Below are 22,866 nucleotides of genomic sequence, written 5' to 3' on the forward strand. Positions count from 1 at the left end.
ATTCATTTATGTAATATGTACCATCTGTCAGTAAAATCACTGTGTATTTAAATGGCAAAAATGTATGTATCTCCTTTTCACCTTAATGTTCATCACAGATCTTAATACAGTATCTTTCAACAAAATGTAAAATGGCCTGAAACATATATATATATAAAACAATCCATGTAAATGTAACAACACAACAGACAAAACAAAATTAATAAAGAATAAATAAACACCTCTTTGAAACATTTGGCACCCATTATCTTTTCAAGCTTTTTGCATGTAAATACTTAGTTCAGTAACATTTTTATTTATACTTACAGATATTAGTGCCTATAATTTTATAGCAGAATGCTGTGAACCTATAAAATATAAACTTTATATTTTCTCAAGTAGCTTTCTCTTGAAAATTGTGTCTGATTTTCCAGGCACTGTTAGGGATTAGGATGAGGTGTTTGGCTTATTGCAGAGCATGGTTAGCTAGGACAGAACTGCACAGTCCGTATCACATTAGGGGCCAGGGGATGTGGTCGCCTCAGCTCCAGGGTTATCTGAGTGGGTCCTGGGGTGGCTGGAGTCCAGGGACTTTGGGCTGCAGCAGAGAGCAGCCTTGGGAATAGCCTCTAGCTGGGCTCCTCTGCAGCCTGCCTGAGCTGAGCGGAGTCTGATGGTGCGCCCTGCGGTCCCCGCAGGTGGCAAGCACAGTGAGCGACATCCAGCCCTCGCTGCCCCACTGCGACATGCCGAGCGCAGCCCAGGAGGCGCGCTGCCGCCCAGACATCTCCTTCAGCAGCCAGCGGCGGAGCGTGCCACTCCTCATCGTGGACAAGGGCCCCGTGGAGCTGCCCGAGGAGTTCGCGGTCCAGGTGCCCAAGGAGCCCAGAGTGCAGCCCAAGGTGCGGCCAGCGGCGGGGAAAGGGGGCTGGGGGTGGCTGGGCAGGGACTCCTGGAGGACTCGGCCCCAGGCGGTGCCCCAGATGTGTCTTCTCATTCATTTACTGTCTGCATCCACACACTGTGGCCGATTCAGTGGACTTGGTGGTATCCTAGCAGCTGTTGAACACTGCATGCTTGTTGGACAGTAGAGACTCCTCATTAAGGCAAAAGGTTTGACTTTAAGGTTTTGGATGGGTTTAAACTATCTGCATTATCACTGGAAGTTTACAATCACTTCTAGTGACAATCTAAACTACTGTAAGATGTGATGGTTGTAAAAGACACGTTTTAACATTTCTGATCATCTGCTTGTTTGAAAAAAATTCTTATCAATGGACACAAGCAGGATTTTGAGGAGAGTATGATGAACACTTCTTGGTTGGCAATTGTACATAGTCATTTGAAGCATAAAATCTGACAGAAAAGTAATGGTTATAGAAGCAACCTAATTTTCTTATAAGAATGTTGGAAATACTTTATAACATTGCCTTTGCAGCTGGCAAGTGCAGTGAATGACATCCACCCCTTGAAGTTCTAGTGAGAAATATTATATAATATTTGCTCAAAAGTCAATGCTATTCTTTCCCCAGATACTTTATTTTATCTTATGTAATCCTTAGGCAATGTAGTTCTTTTGGCTCACTAAACCCCATACATGCACTCTTATGCCTCTTATGTCCTTCAGGGAATATAACAGAATAAATATAATATGCAATATATATTCATTTAATATATATGCTATATAAGAAATACATATTTATATGTAATATATGTTAATATTTATCCATTTATGATATATATACAAATGGATACATTTATTAAATACAATATGTATATTTCACATATTGTATTGTATTTTATTATATTTATAATTTTCTTTGTGTGCTACAACATGAAAAAGGCTAGAAAGCATTGACTGGTGGAACCAGGAATATCAAGTCTCTTCCTAAAACAATGTCACTTCTCCTACCCCGCAAATTCTTCAAGGGGATAGTCATACAAAAACTACTGGTAAAGGAATGTGAAATACCAGTGTATTAGCTGAGCTTATCTTCTTACCCCTGTTATAGTATTCTTTGGTAAAGTAAGCTGGGATACTTTGTTTTCAGTTCAGGGACCAGGGGAGACGTATCATAAACTCATCCTAGACTTAACAGACTTGTGAGAATTAAATCTAACTCTTGAATTACTGCAGCCACATAGAACAAGTGACTTGGCACTCACGGTGGGTCTGTCTATTCAGTTATATTAGTCAATCAATGTTCTAGAATCTTTCCATTCAGGAGAACGTTTCTTCCTTGGTGTTGATGATTAGTAATGGGGGAGTACCTATGCTTCCACTGAAGTGTGTAAAATTGACTCTGGTGTGTTCAAAAAAATCAAGGAAGGTGTAGTAAATATTTTTTTTAAAAAATGTTTTAAAATGTTTATTTGTGAGAAAGACAGAGAATTTAAGGGGGGGGGGGAAGGGGCAGAGAGAGGGAGACAGGACTGAAGCAGGCTCCAGGCTCTGAGCTGTCAGCACAGAGCCCTACGTGGGGTTTGAACTCAAAAACTATGAGATCAAGACCTGAGCCAAAGTCATACACTTAACTGACTGAGCCACCCAGACGCCCCTAAATATTAAGAATAGTTTTTTCTGCTGTTTTGTATTACCATTTCAAACCTGAAATTGTCTAAATTGGATGCAGACATATTTTTCTCAGAATGTGCTTTAACAGTCGCAGACTTTTCCTCATTATGTCCTTGATTTATATTCTAAAATAATTATATATAATTAATATTGTTTAATTTATTCCAATGTACATGACATTCATCACAATTTCTAGTACTAGTGAAGAAGAAATCCAGAAATGAAGTTTAAGTTTTCAGTAAATATTATAAATGTTTAACTCAGCAACTAACATTAACATATACACATACTTGCTGGCAATTCAGTTTAGAGAAAAAAAACTCATAATATCAGTTAGAATAGTTTTTCTAGATAATTTTTACTAAGAAGTTGGTCGATTTTATTATTTTTTATTTTTTTTCATTTATTAATTATTGAGAGACAGAGAGAGACAAAGCATGAGCAGGGCAGGGGCAGAGAAAGGGGTAGATACAGAATCCGAAGCAGGCTCCAGGCTCTGAGCTATCAGCACAGAGCCCCACACGGGGCTCGAACTCCCAAACCGGGAGCTCATGACCTGAGCTGAAGTTGGATGCTTAACCAACTGAGCCACCCAGGTGCCCCAATTTTATTTATTTTTAAAGTTTATTTATTTTGAGAGAGAGAGCACGAGCAGGGGAGAGTCAGAGAGAGAGGGAGGCGGGACCCCAAGCTGGCTCCATGCTGTCAGTGCAGATCCTGATGCGGGGCTTGATCCCACAAACCAGGAGATCATGACCTGAGCTGAAACTAAGAGTTATGCTTAACCAACTGAGCCACCCAGGTGCCCTTTGAAATTGGCCAATTTTAAATGTTCCCCAACATTAATAGCTTAATAAGATTTTTCTATGGTATTAGCTTTTACTTTTTGCCACATATATAGCAGGTTACAGTGTAGTAATGGGTTTTAAATGATGCTTTTCTATCAATTTATGAATAAGAAAATTTCATTATATTTTGCTTTGGACAGAAAAGTTATGGTATAAGGCAAACTTCATGTGATGTCATAAATAGAGACCGAGGTAAACATTCTGTGATTTTAAAAATTGTGTGATTTTAAAAAGGAGACCCTTTTTAAAGGGTCATAACCCTTTATGAAGGTCATAACCCTTTATGAGATAGTATATTTTGAAAGTTGCCTTGTGCAAATGTAGTTTTATCATTGAGACCAAGAGTAACTGAAGGTCATCTTCTAGTGCTCCCTATAGAAATAATAAAGAAAAATGAGTAAATATTACAGGGGCATAATCTTTCCTGATATAGAAGATAATACATACAGTTAGGGCAGGTATTAAAAGTGAAACTGAAATAGGGGCGCCTGGGTGGCTTAGTCGGTTAAGCGTCCGACTTTCGCTCAGGTCATGATCTCGCAGTTCGTGGGTTCGAGCCCCGTGTCGGGCTCTGTGCTGACTGCCAGCTCAGAGCCTGGAGCCTGTTTCCGTCTGTGACTCCCTCTCTCTCTGACCCTCCCCTGCTCACGCTTTCTCTCTTTCTCCTAGAAATAAATAAAACATTAAAAAAAAAATTAAAAAAAAAGTGAAACTGAAATAAGAAATATGATATTTTCTTGAGTCTTCAAGTTGAAAAGATAAGGAAGAAGGCAAACAAGAAAATGCCAGCCTTCCCTTTCTACCCCCCTCTACCTTTCTCAAAATAAAAACAACAGTCTCTTACAGAAAACTCAGAAATAAATATAAATAATAAAGATTGATATTAATGTAACTTTTATTGAAAAATCAAATTGATATTCATTTTAAAAATTACTAACCTTTGTATTTTTTCTATAGGTAGCCTCATAAACAACTAGAAACCCAACAAAGCAACCTTAACAACGTAAAAACAAAAGCAAAGGCCACAAAACACCCCCAAACCTTTTGATCAGTTAAAAATTAAACTCTGTCATTGTTTAAATTTTATATTCATTTGACTCAGGATAGCTAATCACAATTCTTAAGAGTTAACGAGTGTCTGGATTCCTAGGAATTAGGACTTCACAGCAGAACAGCAAAGCATAAAGTGTTTAAAAACATTGTTCTCAGAAGACATGTTTCTCCTTAGCGTATTAAGGCAGAAGGAAGTCTGAAGGCAGATTGCCCAGTTAATGACTAGATCTCAAGACTTTTCCTTGAAGGCAAAGGAATGTTAACGCATTTTTTATCAACATCTTCTTGCTTTACTTGTGATTTTCATGCAGATGCATAAAAAGTTCCTTGAGATGATAGACCAATAACCCTCCTGCAAACCACACATGTAGTGTGCAGAGTTCATAGGAGTGTCCTCTCAGAACACAGCTAAACCATTTCAGTCCTGACAAGTCATAAAAACTCTACCCTGTGCTCATTTTAAAACTTACCTTTCTTAAGTGCCAAAATGCTTTTACAAGGGACTTGTGTATTCTATCAGTTCGTTTGGAGAATCACATCAGACTCTACCATCATTTTCTTTTCTCTTTTTCCCCACTCTTAGGTCTTTATGTTTTTAAAGGGGAATGCTTTTATGATGATTATAAGCAAGTAGAATACTCCATTTTATTGTTTTGTTACTTTAAACAAAAGTCGGCCTTTAAAATTAGTCTGAATTACCAAATACTGGCTATTCCATCGTTGATTCTTGCCCTTATTTATTTTTTCAATGACATTGGATTGAGTGTAAATGATGCTGGGTATTGCACTAAGTGCTAGGAAGACACAGATAGGAAACTCACATACTTTGATCCCTCAGTGAGTATTGGGACACAGTAAGAGAGTACAGTATGGCAAATGCTTGCTCGATAGAGGATACTTCTCCCCTGCAATCAAAGAGACAAGAACCTTGATTGTAAACTGATAATAAGCACGAGATTTGACCTGCACATGTTTGAGGGGAAGTGCTAAATGTCGGAGCAGAAATTCTATGGAGAAGTGGTTAAAGATCTGATCAGAATGTCCTGATATAACGTTATGCAGAGTTCAGAATTTTTCTGATGGCAGGGAGGGAACAATTAAATTAACCTTAGACAAATTAAGCAAAGACTGACCTGCTGCTCTATTTGAACAATGAACTAGAAAGTGGCTTCAATACTGGAGATAGGAAGGTTATTCTATTACAAGTAAGAAATAATGGTGGCCCTGATCGAGGAGTGAGTGCCATTAGTGACAATGAGTGATCAATTGTCAGGAGTTAGAGATTAATGGAACATGAGACTAGGCCAGAGAGAAAACTCAAAGGACAAACAGGTTTCTGGCTTAAAAACCAGAAAGCGGGGTGCCTGGGTGGCTCAGTCGGTTGGGCGTCCCACTTCGACTCAGGTCACGATCTCATGGTCTGTGGGTTTGTGGGTTAGAGCCCCGCGTGGGGCTTTGTGCTGACAGGTCAGAGCCTGGAGCCTGTTTCAGATTGTGTGTGTGTGTCTCTCTCTCTGCCCCTCCTCCACTGATGCTCAGTCTCTCTCTGTCTCAAAAATAAACTATTAAAAAATTTTTTTTAAAAAGTAAAAAAAATAAAAGCCAGAAAGCCTGATGGGGCGCCTGGGTGGCTCAGTCTGTTAAGCGTCCGACTTCAGCTCAGGTCATGATCTCGCAGTTCATGATTCTGAGCTGTATGTCAGGCTCTGTGCTAACTACGGGGAGCCTTCTTGGGATTCTCTCTCTCTGCTCCTTCCCCACTTGTTCACATACACTTTCTCCCTCAAAATAAGTAAACTTAAATAAAGAAGATAAAATCATGAATGATTGTACCACTTAGATAAGAAAGACAAGATGTGGGTGCCTGGTGGCTCAGTCGGTGAAGTGTCCGATTTTGGCCCAGGTCATGATCTCACAGCTCATGAGTTTGAGCCCTGCATGGGGCTCTGTGCTGCTTAAAGCCTAGAGCCTGCTTCAGATTCTGTGATTCTGTGTCTCTCTCTCTCTCCATCCCTACCCTGCTCACACTGTGTCTTAAAAAATAAATGAACTTAAAAAAAAAAAAAAGACAACATGAAACAGAGAATATTGGTAAGGAATGATGTAAATTACATTTACAAGTAACTTCTTCAACATATTCCTTTGAATATAAACCTAACTTTTTGGCCCCAAATTTAACAACTCATAGCTTTATTACAATATACAAAGCTGAAAAAAAAGATAATTAACAATGCTATTTGTTGAGATTAAGTTATCCTCATTGAAAAGCAAACAGAAAGTTACTAACGTTCTTTGTTAAGCATTCAGTTTTGGCTTAGGTATGATAGGATGGTCTGTAACAAAAGAGCAGCTCCTAGGATTTTTATTCTCCCTTCCTTCTACTTCCCAGAAATACCTCGCAGGGCTCTAGTGGAGCCACGATTTGATCAGATTTTGAGCTCTCCTGTGTTGCCATGAAACAACTGACAGAATTCTTCCTATATATGTGCATTTGCAATATGTACTCCTTACCACTACGGTGAGGAAATAGGTTGAACAGTTAGGACAATTAATCTACAGGCCTAGATGTATTTGCCATTCATTCCGTTCTCAGTACAATGTTCTGTGTTAAAACTGGGAAGAATACAGGAGATTAATCTGCTCGTATTTATACTCATTAACAGTGTGACATGAATCAGTTTAATAAAAAATAACAAAATATAATCTCCATGTGTCTTTTGAGAGTATCTCAAAAATGAACTTTGATTTATACTCTTGCCTAATTAAAACTGATTATTAAAATAGCATATCCTGTGATGACATGGTAAAGTGATGCTATTTCTTAAAGAAATGTCTAATATTCCCACTGGTTAAGAGTCTAGAAATTAAAGCTGCATTAAAAAATACTTTTAAAGTCATAAATCTGAGACCGTAATTGCAGAGCTCACTTAATTGTACATGTAACAGTGTAATCAGTTACAAACTGATAGAGGGAGAGAAAGGGTGGCAGAGCTAGTAAAATGATTTGGGAATGGAGTCAATTCTTTTATATACCATGAACTTACCAACATGATAGGGCAAATCAATGGACACTGGAATAAATGACGAATGGGGAGAGGTAAATATGAGATGCTTTAAAACCTGTGGGCCAGAAAATATACACCCAGTAAATAACATTAATAGGCAACACATTTTCTCTTATCTCAGACTACATTTCTAAATGTCTTATTCTTCATTCTCATGGAAGTTCTGTCAAATTACCAGACAAACCATGCCCCTTTCTCTCTCTGTCTTTGCAAATGATATTATCTTTGCTGGTTGGAATGTCTTATGCCACCTGCATCCTCTTCAGCTCAGCTAAAAATTAGTTGTAGGATTGAACTGAATTGACTTTCCTTCGTATTCACCCATCTCTAGCCCTATTCTTCACAGAACAATTCCTGTCCTTCTCCCGATTCTCAGTAGAATGTTCTGAAAGCTGTTCCTAGGCATGTGGTAAACCGTTTTTCTTTACTCTCTACTGGTTTTTATGTTTTCATTTGCTATAACTGATGATCATTGGAAAATCTGAGACTATATTACTCTTGCTGTGTTTATATTAGTGTTTTTTATATTGACTTTCATAAGGTATCCTTCTGGCATGTTCTGATAATCTTACTCCCCTTACTCCCAAATTTTTGGCAAAGCTGGTTCTAATTGTGTTATTATATTATAGTCTGATATATGTAGGTAAAGTCTAGGAATTCATGGGGAGGTAGGGGATGAAGCAACTTGTCACAGAAGAACAGAGAGTAATATTGCTACAGTGACAGAAAACCGTCTGTTTTACAAGCTCAGCCTTTTAGATGTAATTGTTACTGCAAGAGAACCGTATAATGTGGCCTTCAAAGTTCTGTGTTAGCTTCTTGTTTTATATGACAATATAATATTATTTCAGATAAAAGACTCTGTTCACTTTTATTTGTATTTCAGTGAGGTTTGCTACTTTATACAAAATGTCAGGTCTAACTGGTATACAAAATACATTACTGGCTCACTCTTTAGAATTCTTATATACATTTAGGGCCATATTATATTTTTATGTGAGAGGAAGGGTAATAGGACTCTAGGGAAATAGAGGCTAAAAATAAAATACTAAACTTCACAGCCCTAAACATGATTTCAAAGCATTTATTTAGAAGCTTCTTTTCCAAATGGTCTAAATACCAGAGTGATGAATCCAATTGAAAATAAATGTGTTAATGAGTTCGGCCATCAAGTATTTACAGGGAAGTATGATAAATTTCTTTGTTTCTGTTGGTGTAAACTATAAATTATTTTCTCTTTCCATCTCAGTAGTATGTGAGTAGCTTTTCAAAATGCTTATGGAAATTTTATTTTTCTCCATTAGACTTTTCTTATCACATAGAGTGTTAATAATGGTAAATAGATGTTAAGCTTTGACACTAAGGCAAAAAAAAAAAAAGATTTTGTTCCTTTGATTTAATTAGGGATGTATTGCAAGCTGTTTCATTAATTCATTAATTATCTACCATGGACTAATAATTGTATATATGTCCCAAAGGAGCAAATTTGGCAGTAAATGATAGATACTTTCAGAATAAATTAGTCAATTACTAGTGAATCCCTTCCTTTTTCTTCTGTTTTGTTTTTGTTTTTGTTTTTCAACTCAAACAACGTATTTGATAAAAGAGATCTGCATTTTATCCCAGATACAGAGAGAAAACTTCAGTTGTATTTGTAGAAGTCTTAACCCTAAATTAAGATTTAAGGGAAGGACAGGACAGGTGCTGTGCATAGAACATCATATTTTCATAGAGCAGCTTATGTCTGAGTTTTTAGGTTCTGGGTGTTTCATATAGTCTCCAGTCCAGAAATATAGAAACTTGGGTAGGCACTCTATTCTTTCTTTCATATATATGGTTACCTAAGTTGATGACTTTTCTCTCCCAACTATTACTTCCAAAGAATCAATTTTATTTTTCTTGATTATTAGACATATCTTTAATTCTTCACTGTTTTGCTTTTACTGCTACAAAGAGATAGTAGTGTGGAATAATCATTACTGTATGAGCTTTGGGGTCAGAAAGATTTAGTTCATTCTGAGCTTTACTTTTTATTAGCAGTCTTAACCAAGTTCAAGGACTTACTTTAAAAAAAAAATCTGTTATCTCTTCTATGTAGTGTGATAATAAAGGTACATACCTTGTTGTAATGATTAAGTATTATATACAAATATATTAAATATGATTAAGCATATAGTCCTTGAGACCTAGTAAGTGTTACCTCCACTATTCACCTTTTTTTTTGGGGGGGGGGGCTCTTTGTTTTGTAATAATTATGCCAGAGATATATAATGGAAGATCCATGAAGAATTTTCAATGACTTTGTTTAGCCCTTGTTAATATTTCTGTTTAGGTTGAGGAAGAGAAACTAACTCAATTTAATTCACATACTTTGTGCATGTAATGTACATAGAACCTTCTGTAAGGCAGTTCCTTTCCTCTAGGATTAGCAGTCTATTGCTAGAGACAGAGACAACAGGCAATCTAGTATGCATTTGACTATGATTTTGTGAAATGTGGTTTCATGCAAGTGCTGTAGTGTTTTAAAGAAGAAGGAAATGGCATCCCTAGTGTGGCATGTAGATAGAAGAGAAGGGAGGATGGGTAAGCATTCTTAGATAAGGTGGTATTTGAACTAACTTTTGAAAATCCCTACCATCATTTGCAAGCATAGGTAGGAGGTGTTGGAGGATGGGAGGTGTTCCAAAGAATTGAATTATGTGAACAAAATTTTAGTTGGTGAAAATGATTTCACTTTTATCAAATAGTGAATAGTCTAGTTTAACCAACAATACAGACATGAAGAAAGAAGTAATGGGGCAGGAAGTTTGAAGGGTAGGTTGTAGCCATCTTGTAGGGGGTCTTAAATGTCAGGGTGAGACTTTGGACATAATTGTGTCTGCAGTTGAGATTCTTTAGAAGCTCTTGATCAGAGTTGCAGTTTAGAGACTGTCAGAATTGTGTGGGAAAATTTAGGGTAGAGAGAGGGACTTGAAAGTGGAAGATCAGTTAGGTTGTTGCTGTAGGGCAGAAGGTAATGAGTGTCTGAACCAGGGAGATAGCAATGGGGATGGAAAGAGGAGAAATAATGTGAGAATTGCATAGAAACTGAATCTGCAGTGCTCGGTTATTGGCTAATTGGATGTCGCAAGTGAAGATGAGGGCAGAATCAAAGATCCCTAGGTGACTGGGTGGTACCATTTACAGAATCAGGACATGAAGAGGAAGCTTTGGTTTTTAGGGAAAAAGTGGTGAGCCTGATCTTAGAAATTTTGAACTAGAGGTGTAAAAGGTGAGGTAAACTCTCCAATATAATCTATATATCAAGAGAAAAGGTTATTGCCAGCATTAAAGTATGAGTTTTCAACATAAAGGTGATAATTAACGCTATGGGGGTTTATGAGATTACCCAAAGTAGAGATGATAATAGGCAATGAGAGATCCTGGGGAAACACTTACATTTAGGAAAGTAAAAATTAGAAGCCATTGAAAGTGATCAAATCATGGGTTTACACCATTGGTAAATTGAAGGTAAATCCCAAACTTGTTTTATGCTTTGCTCCTCTGACAGCCTCTGCTAATGCTAATCCACAGAAAGGTCATATGTACATAATGATGACAGAGCATGTGCTAAGTGGATAAGAAAATGAAATTATTTTTGATTCTCAGTGATAAATTGATGTTGTGATATTTCCTAAATTAATGCCCTATACATAATTAGAGCAAATAAGAGAGGATTAGGTTTATAAGTATATATGATAGAATTAAGGAAGTATGACTAAGGTTAGTGATTTTCTCCTATTTGGGGAGTGTATTTCCCTGTTCTTTTTTGATTGCTGGTTAATTATAATACATCAAGCCAAAGTAGTGCTCAAGTGAAAGCACCCAGGGCTGCCTATGTGGCACAGTCAGCTAATCATCAACTTGATTTTGGCTCAGGTCATGATCTTACAGTTGTGAGATGAAGTCCCATGTCACGCTTCACCCTGGGCATTGACCCTCCTTAAGATTCTCTCTCTCTCTCTCTCTCTCTCTCTCTCTGTCTGTCTCACCCCTCACCCTGCCCCTCCCCTGCTTACTCTCTTACCAAAAAAAAAAAAGTAGTAAAAATTAAAACAAAATATTCCTGGTATGTGGTAATGCTGCTTGAGATTAATAGAAGAATGCAAATATTTTTGGATCACACTTGTAAATTAATAATTAAACTACATATTGCGTATTGTAATACATTTTAACTGAATCTAAATATGTTTAAATAAAGCCTATTGGCAAAAATAAGGTAAAGACTTATTTAAATACTTAAATCATTTTAGAATCTAAGAATTATACTATGGCAAAAATATTTGTCATTAATGACATGTTTATTAAAACTAAGATTGAAATATGAGAAAAGAAAATTAACATTATTTCCAATGCATTTTCTTAGACACAAAAGACATTTATATCCTCCTTCATTTCTATGTCAAAAAGTAAATAACTTAAGAATTTTATTTTTTAAAATCTTAAGAATTCAAAAAAATTGACTTCTCAATTTTGTTTGAAACTGATGGTCTTATAAAAATAGTTTATTCCCATAGTTTCATGTCTGGGAAAAAGTGTACCATTTTGTTCATCTGATATTTATAAATTTGGTTTCATCCAGTTTAAATAATGTAATTATTTATAACAAATGAAAAAATGTGATTATTTATAAGGGGAGGATATTCTAACAGAAATACTTGAACAGCATATGAAGATATGTGTTTTATAGGTTTCTCTTTTTTTTTTTAATGTTTTTATTTATTTATGAGAGAGAGAGAGACAGCGTGAACAGGGGAGGGTCAGAGAGAGATGGAGGTACAGAATCTGAAACAGGCTCCAGGCTCTGAGCTAGCTGTCAGCACAGAGCCTGACGTGGTGCTCGAACCCATGAACGGTGGGATCATGACCTGAGCCGAAGTCGGACGCTTAACCCACTGAACCACCCAGGCACCCCGATTTATTTCTTACCTATATTTCTCCCATTATACAAATTTGCTTACTATTTTAAAATAAACATCTACTACAACATAGTATTGATTAATAGCTATTTGTGTGAGATCTGTTTTTGCTTTTCTCACAGTTTTAGTGGACATACACATTATGCAAGTGCATATCCATAAGCTTACATATAATCATTACATGCATGAAATTTAAGCAAGGTAGAAATGGTTAAGTAACCCATGATAGAACTCTAGATTATATATACATTCTTTTAAAAAACTTCGTGTTGTGTTGTAGTTAGAGAAGGTAGAGTTTTTATAAGATGTTGCCATAAATCTTAAGAAAAGTTATTATTAATTGAAAATGTCAAGGCTTGTTTTTGTTTTTGTTTTTCATGCTCTATAAGGTATTTACTTGTTTTCCCCATATAAGATTGTGATGGAGACTTTGAGTTGTGAGGCCACGTGACAAGGGACACAAGAGAGATTTTCTAAGAGCTTTAGTCTCATTTGTCTGGGCCCTGCCTACCTGAGCAGCTTTATCTCTAACAGTTCCTCCTCATACCCACGGCATGTCTAACTCTTGTTGGTTTCAGTTCTCTCATTGCCATGCTTTCTCTTCCTTTTTTTGCCTTTCTAACTCCCAGTCATATTTTAGCTCATAGCATTTGGGATAACAGTCAGTGTCATTTATTGACAAAGAAGATAGTTTCTTGGGCCAGAATTCCTGCCATTCAATCTGGGCTCCTCTACTTGCTAGATGTCTAACTTTCGAAGCTTCTGTTATTTTTCAGATAGGAATAATAACAATAATAACTCATAGAGTGTTGTGTTAAATGAGTTAATCGGGATCAATTATTTAGAAAATATTATAGCATCGTTAAGTAATATGTCCATGAGTCTATTTTTCTCTTCTTCTGTCTTTCGTTCTGTTTCTGTATCATCTGGTGTCACTTCCCCTGGGAAGCTTTCCTTGGTCCCTGGAGGCCAGGGTGTGACAACATTATCATACTGTGTCTGTTGACTCCTGTTCTCCTCCTTGGACTCTGTTTAATGACATAGGCTGTGTCTTTCATCTTTATATCCCAAGCACCCAAAATTGAGCATGATCTGTGAAAGGCACTCATGTTTTTTAAATGAGTAAATAAATTAATGAGATTTGGGAGATGTGTTCTGTTGTGTGGGAATTTATATCAATAAATAATAACCTGTACATAAACTACAGGGAAGTTATAACAGAGATTGTGGAACTGAAAGGCCCACAGACAGAGATGACAAGATCCTGGAATCATGTGGTTTATTTATTCTGTAGTGGGAAGCCAAGGACAAAGCTATAGCAGTGGTGTACACAGTATAGGGTTCCATGGGCTAGATTGAAGGCTCACACATTAGTTGGTTTTATACAGTGTTGCAGTATCCACTTCAACAAGGATTTCTCCTGATGATGTGGTTACAAAGACCAGATAAACAAGGAAGCTCAATAGTTTCGAGTGCTTGGAGGTAACACTGGCTTCCCTTGTTGGAGAGGTGCAGATACTTGAACACCTGACCACCCTGTAGCTAACTGTTTAATGTTTTGTGCTGCTACAGCTTTTATCTGTTTTGCAAGCAGAGAACACACAGGGTCAGAATGAGGCCATAATGGATGTCCTTAAAGGATTTAGGGATTAATACCTGTTAATGTAGAGAGAATGTGATCTGGGGTTTATGAATATTTAAGTTTTATGGTCTTCACATCCCATTCTAAGTAACACTAATTTGTTCCATTCTTATTGAAGTTGAATAGCCCTAGATTCCATTAATTCCACATTATTCTCAATACATTTGGTGAATTCTGCCTGTGTCTCCCAAATGACTCCCAAATTACTTGCCTACACAAATATGTATATGTAACAAATAAGTTTCACCTATACTGTTTGTTTCTTGTCTATATGGCAGATTGACTATTTTCAATTAAAACAATATGTACGTTGCATGTGTTACAGTGAGGATGACCATATGCCCTGGTTTTCCCAGAGAGACAGGTTGTCCTGAAGGAACCCTTAGGAGTGTCCACTTCCATCTTCCAAAGTGTCTTGGTTTGGGTGATAACATATATCGTCACCTTATATCAATCAACTATCTGCTACTTTGTAGAACTATGTAAATTGAGGTAAATTATATAATATCCCATCTATAAAATTTGCAGATTGGCTATTATTTGTAAAATCTTTGCCAAGTCTAAAATTCTTGGACATTTATGGAGAAAAAAATAATAAAGCTTTATACTTCTTGAGTCTATTCATAGGACCTTAACCCTGAAGACAAGTGCATTTTTCCACTTAAAAATGGATCTAAATGCAGGTTGAATACAAATGCATGCATTAACTACCTTGAAATATGCAAAATTACACTTTTAATTTATAGTTGGTGAAAAATATTTGAGACACTGTGACCATAGACTTTGAAGTTGGAAAACTAAAAAAGCACTTTCATTATTTCTTTAAAATTGGAGTATATTAAATAAAAGACTTTGAAATCATTCTAGGTGGTTTTAAAAATATTTTATGGCTGTAAGTTCAACCTATGCTTATATTCCTTATCTATACAATGAATTAAATAGTTGGCAAGGAATACTGGTTTCTTAGGAAGATAATGATTTTACTTTTCAATTTGATAAATTTCCATGTGTTCATGAGCCAATTCTGTAGGAATTTTGAGAATAATGGGAATTAAAGTAGATCAGTTCTTTAGCAACAGATTTGTATATCACCTACAGAGAGAAAAATCAAATAAATGTATGCATTGTCTCAGAAGGGTTACTATAAGTGTAGAAAGTAAGTGAAGAGATTTTGGATAGCATTTCTGACTGTTTTTAATGGTTTGTTGTTTCATGAGTCTTTCAAGATTGACACTAAAAACCTTACCACACAGTAACTGGGTTTGCTTCCCCTTCAAAAAAAAATCTCAGATTATATGGATATATGAATTGTTTCACTTTAATGCAACACTACTTTTTTTAGTTTTTCTCATGGCTAGAAAATTCCATGACTTAGCATGGAATTTCATCCAAGTTTGGTGAACAGACACTGTGGGGAGATAGAGTTTTGCCTTTTGGAATTTTGCACGTAGGTTGTTATTCCACGTTGAAGGGAACAGAGATCTCCCCATTTATTATTCAACTCTTCCTACATCTCTGCTTAGGTGATCTGATACTATTGAAAAAATGGTACTACCAGCCTGCTGTGGTAATGTGAAAATATCAAGAGATTTGTTGGATGATTAAATGACTTGAATTTGGCAGAAACTTCCTCATTTTGTAGGTATATAGAGAAGCAAGAATGATGGAATATATTGATCTGTGCATTATTGGCAGTCTCTAGGAATTAATATTAGATGGCAACACTTGGCACTTAAATGTGTTAGGGAACTTGCCATACTATCATATTATAGTTATGTGTATATACACTCCTTAGTTGATTATAAAATTGTTGAGATGGGGCACCTGGGTGGTTCAGTTGGTTAAGCGTTCAACTTTAGCCCATATTGTGATCTAACGGTTTGTGGATTTGAGCCACACATCAGATTCTGTGCTGACAGCTCAGAGCCTGGAGCCTGCTTTGGATTCTGTTTCTCCCTCTCTCTCTGACCCTCCTCCCCAGTTCACACTCTTTCTCTCTCTCTCAAAAATAAACAAACATTAAAATAATTTTAGAAATCAAATAAAATAATTGAGATACAGTATTTTATTTACCACATATTTGCTAGGGTTCTTAATATTATCTATGTCTTATGATATTTACTGGATAAATATTTCTTAATGGTATATTAATTAATGGTATATTAATGGTATAATGGTATTTTATTGGTATATTAATTAAAATGCAAATAGCAAAATATTTGTGATCTGTAGACTCTCACTTATGAAAGCAAGAAATAGCTGATAAAATACTGTCATGCTTGTATGGCATATCACTGATGAGTCTCTTAAAGAAACAAAAAAAGAAAAGAAAAGGAGAATGTGTGTTTACATATATGTTCTTTCACAAACCTGAGTCTCAGTAAAATAGTTAGATGCTTTGCTCTCAACCTTACCTACAGAAGACAAGTTTTGCTCCTAGTCTTACTTAACATTGTACCAACAGGCTGCTCTCCAGATTTCAGTTGTTTGCTTCTGGGCTTGGTGAAGCTGCTCAGTAATTCCCTTAGGACTGCTGGAGGCTTGGGGGGAAGTGGAGAGGAAAGGTGAGTGCCTTGCATCATTCTGTGACAGCCTCCCGGGTTCATTCAAGAACCTTAGTGGCTTGCTGTGGTGAGAGCAATGAAAAGCCCTCCAGTTGGCAAGACATTATAATTAAACCATTTCATTTACTTCATTCAGCAAGCATTTACTGTGAACCTACCGTGTATAAATAAATGACTCTGTTTAGATAAATTGGAAAAATATGAGGATTTAACCCCTACTTGGGAAGAAGTTAGAAACCAATGGAGTAAATGAAGCAGAAAAGAGAGAAAACCTTATTTAAATCATTGTTGAGGGATGTGGAATGCTTTCTGGAATGAAAGTCTCATGTGCGATGTGTTTTCCATTTTTTTTAATATTAATTTATTTTTGAGAGAGAGAGAGCGAGCGAGTGTGTGTGTGTGTGTGTGTGTGTGTGTGTGTGTGTGTGTGTGAGAACAGTGGACAGAGGATCCGAAGCAGGCTCTGTGCTGACAGCAGAGAGCCTAATGCAGGTCTCAAACTCACAAACCACGAGATCATGACCGGAGCCAAAGTCAGACACTTAACTCACTGAGCTACCCAGCACCTCTGTTTCCTAATTTTTTAATGGTATACCTTATATTTCCTCATGTCGTCATGACGTTTTCCTTAGTGACTTCTGAGAAAAACAGACAGTTCTTTTTATCTTCCAGTATAGTTTTTGTTAGCCTGTGAAGTATTATTCCCACCTCCCATAGCCCAACTTAAAATACATAATATAGCATCTGTGTTTCAAAAGAAGGTGTTGTGTTTTCCACTACATGCATATGAAATCAGGAAAAGATCATTTTGGCTCCCTGAGTAAATTTCTTATTTGATGCCATTCAGTCTGTTTTATAATACTGAGTAGCTAACAAGCTAAAACAAAATATTTGGCAGAGTTGATGATCTCTTCCCTTAGGAGAGATCTTGGAATCAGAAGGCGTGCCGCAATTTATACGAAGGTCACCAGTTTCCACGGAGTGTGGAAGGGAGGCAGTCACATACTCACAGCTGCATCTAGACAGGAAAAGTCTTGCATCTATAGCCATGGCATCTCTTTGCTTTATCTTTGAAGTTAGAATAAAAGCTTACATTACTTGGAGTGAGAAAAAAAAGAAGTTTATCAGCAAGATCATTAATAACTTGGGACTCAGCTTTTCAAGTTACAATTAGATGCTCAACAGCTGTGACCTTCAAGAGCTGCTCATTATTGTTGGTCCTGATTGTTCACTCCCACTCTAGAGCTCTCTTCAGAAATAGTTTCTCTGACATCATTGACCCCAGGGGTCAGAGTGAGAAATGAGTCTTCAAGCACTCATTTATAAGTCTTATTTCTCTGGGATGCTGTGTGTGTGTGTGTGTGTGTGTGTGTGTGTCTGTGTGTGTGTGTGTCTCTGTGTGTGTGTGTGTAATTCAGCCAATAGGTAATGCTTCATTGTAATCCAGCTGTTTGGTCCCATCCCAATTAGGATGATGTCTGTTAGATGCAGGGGCACCCCTGGGAATAGCGAGAAGATTTAGTGCCCTCAAAAACTGAGTAAAACTGATGGTAACACAGGATCTGTTTTATTTAGATGTTTAAAGAAAAAAAAAGGTCTCAATGCACATGCTTGCCAAATTCTGTCATGCACTGTGTAGCATCTCAACGGATCAGCAGGGATTTTAAACGTGCTGTGTGCTTGCCATCACTGCAACCCAAAGAGAAAGTGGGGATTAGAGAAACTGTAGTGAAGTATGAAATGAAAGCCCAGCTGGAAAAGCAGGACTGGATTATGTTCAGCTTCTTTACCTCAGTTCCTTTGGATATTAAGAACATGGGGCTCTTAAGAGAAAGGGATTTGCTTCCTCAAGGTGTAGTGCATAATCTCCGTTTTCTGAAAGGAGTCTTAATTAGGGAAAAGCCATGTGTCCTAAAACAAAGTATAAGCAAACCTACGGGAGGGTTGATAGCATTTGTTATTGATAAGGACTTTTCAGACAGGTTAAGACTGAGAGTTTAATTTAGTAGTCTTAGGGGAGTCTTGTTGGTAAAATGCATCGACGATGAACTTTTGAACATGCAGCCTTGTTAGTTTCAGTCTAAGATCTCAAACATGTGAAGTGATTGTGAAGTGGCAAATGGGATCTTGAGATAAGCCAAGGGTGCTGGTTCTGACTCATTTTCTTCCGGACCTTGTAATCCAAGACAGCACCTCTGACCTGTGTGTTTCTGAGCTCTCATTTGCGAGATGATGGGACTAGGTTAGACTCAGAGGATAAGTAAAATGCGTGGGAAGCTACAATTACTGGGATTGTAATCTCTTCGAGAGCATTGTATCCTCTGTCACCTTCATTCTAGCTGTCTTCCCTAGTTTCACTGTTACTAGCATCAGTGACTAAAAGAACCGTTGAATAAAATCTAAATAGATTTTGGAAAACTCTTCCTTTGTTCTCCAGTGTTAGCCTCTCTGCCACAACACTATTATTTGCTTGCCATGTCTAATAGCAGATATTTAGGTTATCTGTCTTCTTTTTTCTGAAATGTCCATACTCATGAATTTTCCAACATTATGATTTCGAAAGCATACCTCTTCATTCAAATGTCTGGTAAATTTCCCGAAAAACTGATTTAATGAGTTTAAAACTACTATTGATAATTTTAGCAAAGAAAAAAATAGATGAATAGCAACAACATAAATAGCAATAGATTACTTATTAAAAATATACCACATTGGGGCGCCTGGGTGGCTCAGTCGGTTGAGTGTCAGCCTTCAGCTCAGGTCATGATCTTGCAGTTTGTGAGTTCAAGACCTGCATCGGGCTCCATGCTGACAGCTCGGAGCCTGGAACCAGCTTCTGATTCTTTGCCTCCCTCACTCTCTGCCCCTCTACTGCTCACACTCTCTCTCTGTCAAAAATAAACATTAAGTTTTTAAAAACAAAAACAAAAAACTACATACCAGGCATTTTTTAAAGCACATACATGGATTAACTTATTTAATCTTTATAACCAACCTATACTGTAGGCACCATTACTATTCCTTTTACAAATACATTGAGGCAGAAAGCATTTAAATGACTTGTTCAAAGTCATGGCAGAGTTAGGATTTGAACTCAGGCAATATGCCACCAAATCTGAAATCTTCATTTCTATACCACTTTTTCAAACACTAGTACTGAATGAATACAATGGACTTCCTTCAAGGAACCTAAGATTTCCGTATGTTTTAGACATTAGAATTATTAAACGCATTCCCAAAACTGGATTAAATATAGCAGGTTCTTGAGGGAGAAGATTTGAGACTACAGCATAATTGTCAAGTTGAATTTATTGTGCTCGAGGATTAATTAGATCTTAATGGGTTGATGTTTCAAAGGAACTCTTTGAAAAGAGATTAGGGGCGCGTGGGTGGCTCAGTCAGTTAAGTGTCTGGCTCAGGTCATGATCTCGAAGTTTGTGGGTTCGAGGCCCACATCAGGCTCTGTGCTGACTGCCAGCTCAGAGCCTGGAGCCTGCTTCAGATTCTGTGTCTCCCTCTCTCTCTGACCCTCCCCTGCTCTCTCTCTCTCTCAGAAATAAATAAAATCATTAAAAATTTAAAAAAATTAGCAAAGATTTAAAAAAAGAGATTAAATGTGTGCCTATTGGAAATCTATCATTGCTTACTACAACCAATTAGTGAGAGAAAGGGGCATCCTTGGGTATAGAGAAGAAGTTAAAGTACACAACATTAATATCACTAGACTTTTATCAAAGGTTAAATTTGATATAGGAAATATTCCCATAAAGAAAAAGAAAAAAACAAGAACTGCCATACACCTTTAGTCACAACGTAATTAGAATCAGTTGGACTGAGCAGGGGAGATAATGACCCAGAGGCTTGATAAGCAGAAAACAGGAAGACATTGTTATTGGAGGCAGGGTAAGAGGGGCATTCTAAAGTTCATAGAAACTGCTGGCAGCCTGGAGAGCCATAGGAAACCAAAGGTCTAGGGCAGGATGGGCAGACGGAGTTCATGCCCCAGCAGCACAAAAAAGGACTGAAGTAGCTTGATTGCTCAGTCTTGGCTGTCTTTAGTTGTTTCGCTCCTGGCAAGAGTTCATCCTGAGAGAACCTGGCCAGCAGGTGAGAATAACTGAAAACAGCTGGCTGTTAGTGAGGGCAGGGGTAGAGCAGATGCTATTTTCTGGTAGATGCTTCCCCCCCACCCCCGACAGCTGGGCAAATCATATATAGTTTACTCTTTTAGCCAGACATTGTAATGGTTCTTTCTATAATCCCATGCCCACAAGGCTGCCATTTTTATGTCCTTCGAGGCTGATGTGTCTCAGGAAATATAAATAGAGAAAGGATTGGAAATGAAGTACTGATACTCTTCACCTCTTAAAGTTGATTTGCTCCTATCTCATAGCTAAACTTCCAAAGTCATAATGCAGGAAAAACTGTCATTGGAAAGCCAGACGGTATGAAATATGAGCGCCATTCAGCTGGATTACCTGGAGAGCCGTTTTTCTGTACATTTCCAGAGAGAACTCTGCTAAAAAAAACTAGATGATTATCCAATGTTCCCTTGTGGCTACAAGTGTGGCTTTCCTTTCGCTCTTATCAAAACAGACAACCTGTAAAGAAAGACAACCCAACCAGGCACATGGATGTGTTGAACCTCAGAGATATATATACACCAGTACTTCAGTTGCAGAGGTAGTTGAGTTTTTGAAACCACATTAAATGTTTTGGTCTATCCGTACCTGTGACTATATTTGTTGACATGGTCCTATAGGGTTGTAGCAAATTCCTCCAAACTTTGACAAACCTTAATAACTAGAAGCAGTCCGAGAGAGTTCACTTTATTTTCTTTCTTTCTTTTTTTTTTTGATGTATTTTTTAAAAGATTTTATTTTTAAGCAATATCTACACCCAACAGGGGGCTCAAATTTCCCACCCTGAGATCAAGAGTTACATTTTCCACTAACTGAGCCACCCAGGTGCTGCTGGTAATTTTTGATAGAAGTAAATTAAATAGAATTTTATATAAATAAAGAATACTATGTGAAAATAATATTTGAATCTGAATATTCTCATAATGTTTAAATTAGAAGGAACATTTCATATATCTTCCATCCACTTATTTATGAATGAGGAAATTGTAGCCCAGAAGTTTTAATTAACTTCTCCGTAGGTAACAGGCTGACCCCAGTTATGAATCCTAGTTGCATTTCTAATCCAGTTTTACAGTTTATTTATTGTGCACACATATACATTTTGAAGTAAAATATTAACATTTTCTTTTTTAGTTCAAACAAAAACAATTTTGAGGAATCTTAATATGTCTAAGAATGTACATTAATCCCCAAAAGAGAAAACATTTATCTTCATCAAAGAATATTGGAAAAACAGGAAAAATGTAAAAATTCATATATCATCCTGCTAAAGACAGCCACTATGAACACTTTTACATATTTTCCATCCTTTTATTTATGCTTCCATTTATTTTAGTCCAATTGTGATTATACTATAATGTTTACCTTTCCTTTTTTCAACCAAAATTTTGAAAACATACTATTGTTTACAATAGTTGGATTTGCATGATATTCCATTAAGGGATAGAATAATTTACTTTCGTGTGTTTTTTATTTTGTGACATTTCATTTTTACTAGAAGGAGATTTTTGGGTAATAAAAACACATATTATAGCTGTGACACTGTTTTCTAATCATTTCCTTATCTCATGTTCTCTACTCAGTCCACTTGAATCCAGCATTCTTTGCTGCCACTACCCTCATCCTGTTTTTATCAAATGCCTTCATTTTGCCAGATGTATTGATGGTTTCCTCTATCCTTGTCTTAGTTCACTTTTCAGCATCATTTGACAGTTTCCAACTTCCCAACCCTTCCTTCCCCTTTTTCTATTTCTTCTACTTTAGGACCTCAAGCACATTGAAGTAGATCTCTTTCATTCTTCTTTGGGTATCATATTTATTATCATCACTCTTCCAAAGTTGTTCAGTCTTTAGTTTTACTTATTTTTATTTTTCCCTGTGGTAGGCTGAAAAATGGCGACCCAAAGATGTCTGTATTCTTTTTTATTCTTTTTTTTAATTCTTTTTTTTACAAATAGTTTATTGTCAAATTAGTTTCCACATAACACCCAGTGCTCATCCCCAAGAGTGCCCTCCTCCATGCCCACCCCCTCTCCCCCC

General features: G+C 36.9%; 1 protein-coding gene across 1 annotated transcript in view; it reads left to right on the forward strand.

Moving 5' to 3' along the window:
- ADGRL3 (adhesion G protein-coupled receptor L3) overlaps window positions 1–22,866 on the forward strand; it is a 516,039-nt gene that overhangs the window by 17,876 nt on the left and 475,297 nt on the right. Inside the window, exon 2 of the mRNA XM_039217419.1 lies at window positions 678–881. Within this exon, the coding sequence (XP_039073350.1) occupies window positions 678–881 (204 nt within the window). The remainder of the gene's footprint in view (window positions 1–677; window positions 882–22,866) is intronic.

The sequence above is a fragment of the Hyaena hyaena genome, unplaced genomic scaffold (assembly GCF_003009895.1).
Source record: "Hyaena hyaena isolate Hyena2069 unplaced genomic scaffold, ASM300989v1 scaffold_687, whole genome shotgun sequence".
NCBI lineage: Eukaryota > Metazoa > Chordata > Mammalia > Carnivora > Hyaenidae > Hyaena > Hyaena hyaena.